Source organism: Lactuca sativa, chromosome 8, assembly GCF_002870075.4.
Source record: "Lactuca sativa cultivar Salinas chromosome 8, Lsat_Salinas_v11, whole genome shotgun sequence".
Classification (NCBI taxonomy): Eukaryota; Viridiplantae; Streptophyta; class Magnoliopsida; order Asterales; family Asteraceae; genus Lactuca; species Lactuca sativa.
In genome coordinates, this window is record NC_056630.2 from 175,345,101 (window position 1) to 175,351,062 (window position 5,962).

The window sequence follows — 5,962 nt, forward strand, 5'->3', positions numbered from 1 at the left end:
GCTAAGTTTTGAAGAGAAGCAAGAATGAATCTCATAAAGTCATTAGTATTAGTATGAACAAGAGATGACATTAGATTTTCTGTAAATGAGTAAAGTGAAAATGACTCATGAGGGTAACTAACTGTTGAGTTTGTTCTCATTTTGTCCATTTCCTTTTTTTGTATCCAATATACCATCAAACTTGTTGTTTGTGTTCATCATAACCTTTTTACCGGCTATCACAGATTCAATGGTATATTGGATTAAAAAAAGGAAATTGACCGATGAGAACAAACTCAATAGATAGTTACCATCTAGAGTCATTTTCCAAAAAATAAATAAATAAATAAATAAAAGAACAAGTTATTATTATCTTATATACTTTGTATGAATTTTCAATTTATTGTCATAAGAAAAAAAATCACTCAATTTTCTTTTACCAGAAAACACACACACACAGAGTTACCGGATTGGATTCTTCTTCACTTCTACCGACGAATCGTAGGATTTTAGGAAGAGCGACGGTGACAATCAAATGGGTTCACGAGCTCTTCGATCATCTTCATCTAGATTTTTATCAACAAAACCTAGAGACATTTTCATCAGAACCATCTTCTCTACACCTGAGCTCAGCAAACCAGTAGCTCTCAAGGCGGCGGTTGAACCCGGTGTTGCCAAACTAGCTGGAGCTAGGTTTCACCTTTCACGGTTTTGTTGCCATGATCACCTGTTCATCTCCGGTAATTGGCGTATGCCTCTGGTCAAGTTTGAGAAATCACAGAGGTCCGATTCTTCTATCCTAGTGGCATTACTTCCAGGTTAATATTCCACCATACTAATTGCGAAACTTAATTACACATTGGATTCAAGTTAAATTTAGGATCCTTCTAGGGTATCTGTACAATACATGTAGTTCCCTAAAAGGTTCGAGTGCAATTTAACGGAAATACTACATGATACAATGTTCGATTATAGTTTATTGATGCTGTCATTTTTGATGGATGTTCTGTAATTCTTCTCGACGACGCCATTGGTGTATAGCACAACCTTATGAGAACCTTTTGAAATTCCCTTAGAACAGCAACATACTTTCATTTATGTGTGTATTACAGCATCCTACTTCCATTTCTTTCTATTACACCATTATAATGCTGTTTACTTAAAACTAGAGAAGCTTAACTCTTAAAGAATTAAGTAAATTGTTCATGCAGCCCTATTTCTTGGATTAAGTTCGACCCCTGCCATGGCTGAAGATTCATCAACTGAATTAACTGAAACTGATTTGGGTGGCTTACGCAAAATTGATGATGGATCAGTAGTATCAAACATACATACATCCAAGTGGAGAGTCTTCACTGACAATGGAAGGGATCTATTTCTACAGGCAAGATTTTTATGTGCCAATATATGTAATAGGGCTAAATGCAAGAAATACCTTCTTTCATTTATTTGTATACTACACTACAACTTCATATTTTCATTTTCTTTCTGTTACAATGTTGTGCTTTCAATTTCATTCAAAGTATAATTATAATGTTGTAATAGGAAGAAATGGAAGTATGATGCTGTAATAAACAAATCAATGAAAGTACACTTCTATTTCTTGCATTTAACACTTGATAATATTTGAGTCACTGTTTTCTATTGTGTTATATCATATACACATATTTTGCTCTTTCTTTCAGGGAAAATTGGAGGATGCAGAGAGGTTGTTTATGGGTGCATTGCAAGAAGCTAAAGAAGGTTTTGGGGAAAGGGATCCTCATGTTGCTTCTGCATGTAACAACCTGGTGGGTCCCTCCCTGATTTACATTTGACTATATAATAACAATATATGTAAACAAGAAACTCATATAATATACTTTACTTCTTACCCTTAATAACAATCTCCTTCCATCTTTTACCCATAATAACAACATACTTATTTTCTTTTTTACTGATAAACATTTTACAAGTTTCAGGTTATATATATATTGCTGTTATGGGTAAAAAAAATGTAAAAAAAACATTGATATTATGGACAAAAAGATAAAGTACATAGTCTATATGATTGCAGGCTGAGTTGTATAGAGTTAAAAAGGCATTTGATAAAGCTGAACCATTGTACTTGGATGCCATTAGTATTCTTGAGGAATCATATGGACATGATGACATAAGGTACATTGTCCATTATGCATGTCAATCAATATTCTTGAAAAAAATTCATATACTTTTTTATTTAAAAAAAAAAAATCTTTTGTAGGGTTGGAGCTGCCCTTCATAATCTTGGTCAATTTTATCTTATCAAAAATGAATTGGATAAAGCTCATGCTTGCTATGAGGTATATAATAATTTTATTATAAAATCATAAAGAAAACCAAGCTTTCATAAACTTTTTTAACTTTGAAAAGAGACAATGTAACTAAATAGTAACCAAGTTTCATTGAATTCTTGTGAAATGTTGTGTTTTATTGAAATTTGAAACAACTGCATTTAATAGCAACTCAACTTTGAACTTTCAACCTTGAAACAAATCTTAAACATGGTTACTATCTAATTAAATTGTTTCATGTAAGGCATCATATGATTACATCAGCGCCACATCATCAAAATTACAAAACTTTTATTGTTATAATTGACTAGAATTATTCTTGCTTTTCATATGCTTGATTGGTGGTTCCATGAGCAGCGTGCTTTAAAGGTATGATCTTTTTCACATCATGATTTATTTATTTATTTTCATGTCTTATATTAATAATTTTCATTAATCTAATTATTATCTCTTTTTTTATTTTTATATAAAGATAAAAAGACGAGTTTTGGGAGAGGGTCATGCTGATTATGCAGAGACCATGTACCATTTAGGGAAGGTACTTTTTATTATTTTCTTTTTTTTTTTGCATAATGTAAAATACTTGTATTTTCATCATCATCATCATCATCATCATCATCATCATCATCATCTTGATTTAGTCACTTAACTTTATCTTTTGTAGTAATTAAATTTAAAGCATTACACCTTTATTTTATGTTTAAAAAACCATCTTTCTTGTTTAATTAGTTTTGAGAAAGGACAAATAAACGTTACATTGCTGCATTATTTGTATTATATGATTACAATATTTGTATATTTTTATTACTTTAGCTTATTATTTTATTATAAGTATGTTTGTTAAAACCACAACTGAAGATTTAAAACCTTTTCGGTTGTTAAAACCTTCATAAATAACAACTCATAGTTTTCAAAAGCTTGTTATATTTAAAATCCATTACATAAAACGATAATTTTTATTATCATAAATAACAAGTCATACATAATTTTTTATCATTTGAATTACAGGTGTTAGACCTTCAAGGTAATGAAAAAGACGCTGAAGCCCTCATAAAGGATTCTATTAAGATACTTGAGGTGCATAATATAATGCATTATTTTATTTACAATATAAAATATAAAATTCTTTCTATTTCTTCTTTTCATCTTTTTTTTTTGTTTTAATTATTTAGGAAGGAGGTCAAGGAGGATCTTTCTTATACACAAGAAGACTACGTACTCTTGTTCAGGTTATAATAAATAATAATTGGAAGAATTTAAAGTAATATTTATATATATTGTGTCCTAATTTTATAATATTTATATATCCTTACAGATTTATATCAAGTCCAACAAACTCACTGAAGCTATCAACATACAGAGAAAGATCTTACAGGCTATGGAAGAGTCAAAGGTTTTATTTCTGATCTTTTTATTGATGAAATTAATTAATGATTCATTTTATATTTATATATAGAAAAAAAAAAATGAATGAATGAAAGTACATTGCTATTTACTCAGGGATGGGATTCTCTGGAGACTGTGATTGCAGCTGAAAGCCTTGCATTGATTCTTCAGTCATCAGGGAGTTTGAATGAAGCAAAAGAACTCCTACAAAGGTTTATATTCTTAAGTATTTTTTATAATTTTAAACAAATTCATAAATGTGAAAATTTATTTTTAAGAATTTTGATATTTTTTTTGTGTTTTAGATGTCTAGTTTCCCGGAGAAAGTTACTTCCCGAAGGCCATATTCAGGTTTTGATAATGCTTTATAATGTTCATTTTTTTATATTTCTAAATCATAAAAAGAAAATTCATTAATTACCATTAAATAATTAAAAAAATAACATAATTATCATCTAATACATCAGATAGCTGCCAACATGCTTCACTTAGCTAGGGTTGAGCTTCTTCTTTTCAACCAAACAAACAAAGATTCTTCTAAAGCACTTGATAATGCACAAGATCTTCTATGCAATGCAACAAGGTTTGAAATTACTAAATTATTATTATTAATTTATTATATTATTGTATTATATATTTTTTATATTAATTAATTTTCTTATAACAGATTAGCACAACAAGTCTTGGATAAATTAAAAAAACAAGGAGCAAACCGTAAATCTTATGAAGTATCTAGGACAGATACACACTCTCAGCATACGGCTTTACTTATACTGGTATTAAACATCTTTTTTTTCTTTTTTTTTTTTAAAAGTAAATTACACGAATGGTCCCTATGGTTTGGGGTAATTTGCATGTTTGGTCCCTAACTTATTTTTGTAACTCGGAAGGTTTCTACTGTTTGTTTTTGTTATGTGCATGATCCCTATCTTACTTAAAAAGACTATTATTTAAATATGGAAAAATGGTGAGGTAGGTAAGGTAAGATGAGGGGGTGGGGGTGTGTTTATTTAAATAATTAAAAAAATCAAGGACGAAATAGTCTTTTTAGGTAAGACAGGACCAAACACGTAACAAAAACAAACAGTAGGGACTTTCCGAGCTAAAAGATTAAGTTATGGACCAAACGTGCAAATTACCCTAAACCATAGGGACCATTCGTGTAATTTACTCTTTTTTAAATTGTGCATGATTTAATTTATTAATCTTTTATTTTTTTATTTTATTGTATGTTATAAAGTTGCAAGCATTAAATACTTTAAGCCAACTCGAAGTTACTAAATCCGAGTTAATCGTAAGTTTAAACTTCTTCCCCCCTTTAGAGATTATAATTTTTTTTTGTTATTAACTTTTGGCTAATTTTATTTATTTTACCATTTGAGAAGACAACGGTAAATTCAGATGCCGAAAAAGCTCTTCTTGATTGCATTTCCGCTTTCAGACAGGTAAAAAGAAAGCTGCAATTTTTGTCTTATTGATATCAGTCTGTCATGTTATGTTATGTTCTGTTTTGAAAATGATGGTTTTGTAGTTTGGAAGTGAGAAGGGGTTATCTAATTTTGGTGATATAAAGGGGGAGTATCTCTCATGTCTAAAACATCTTTCTTCTTTACTAAAACCATCCAAAATCAATAGCTTGAAAAATTCAAGAAAACCTACTTTAGAAGAAGTGCAAAATGAGATCAAGCGAGTTGAAGCTAATAACACAAAGCCTTACCAAAGATGAGTAATTGATATGTCATGTCACGACATTTTTTAATTTTAGTTTTTTTTAGGAATAAAATTGTTAACTTGGTATAAATTTGGTGTATTCACACTTTTGAAATAAATGCCAACACTTTTTTTATATATATAATGATTTCACATGCTATGAAGTGTTGATGAAGTTGTAACTTGTCATTATTGGAACTATTGATGACACTAATGATTACTTTATTGATGACACTAATGATTACTTGCAAACTAATTTATTTATTTTTGGTGGACAAGTGTTTTTTTTTTTAAATTATTATCTATATATTTTCTTGGACTTCTAAGGTGGCATCCCATTGACCCTCTGTGAAAGATAAAAACGGACTCTCAAATATAATTTTTTTTTCATATATGTAAGCAAAAATTTGTTAGTACTATGATAAATTGACAAATGTTATAAAAACAAGCAAAAAAAAAACGAAAATACGATATATAATCTTATATAGTTACATGAATCATGATATTTTTCTTATTGGTCATCAACTCTTCATAGTTCATAATTAATACTCTTCAATATATCGTACTCAATAACT

At 29.3% G+C, this 5,962-nt stretch overlaps 1 protein-coding gene across 2 annotated transcripts; it reads left to right on the forward strand.

The window, feature by feature from the left end:
* The first annotated feature begins 398 nt into the window (after positions 1 to 398).
* LOC111920622 (uncharacterized) lies at positions 399 to 5,542 on the forward strand. 2 transcript variants are annotated; one of them, XM_023916198.3, is made up of 17 exons: positions 399 to 797; positions 1,191 to 1,363; positions 1,665 to 1,769; positions 2,036 to 2,136; positions 2,222 to 2,300; positions 2,649 to 2,660; positions 2,764 to 2,829; positions 3,300 to 3,368; positions 3,464 to 3,520; positions 3,607 to 3,684; positions 3,792 to 3,889; positions 3,983 to 4,028; positions 4,145 to 4,260; positions 4,345 to 4,453; positions 4,918 to 4,971; positions 5,063 to 5,122; positions 5,209 to 5,542. In XM_023916198.3, exons 1-17 carry the CDS (start codon positions 515 to 517, stop codon positions 5,401 to 5,403), a joined length of 1,701 nt encoding a protein of 566 aa, XP_023771966.1. In that variant the 5' UTR covers positions 399 to 514; the 3' UTR covers positions 5,404 to 5,542. The 2 variants fall into 2 exon arrangements, with proteins under 2 accessions (XP_023771966.1, XP_023771967.1); XM_023916199.3 differs by having other exon boundaries at positions 548 to 762.
* The last annotated feature ends 420 nt before the right edge of the window (positions 5,543 to 5,962 follow it).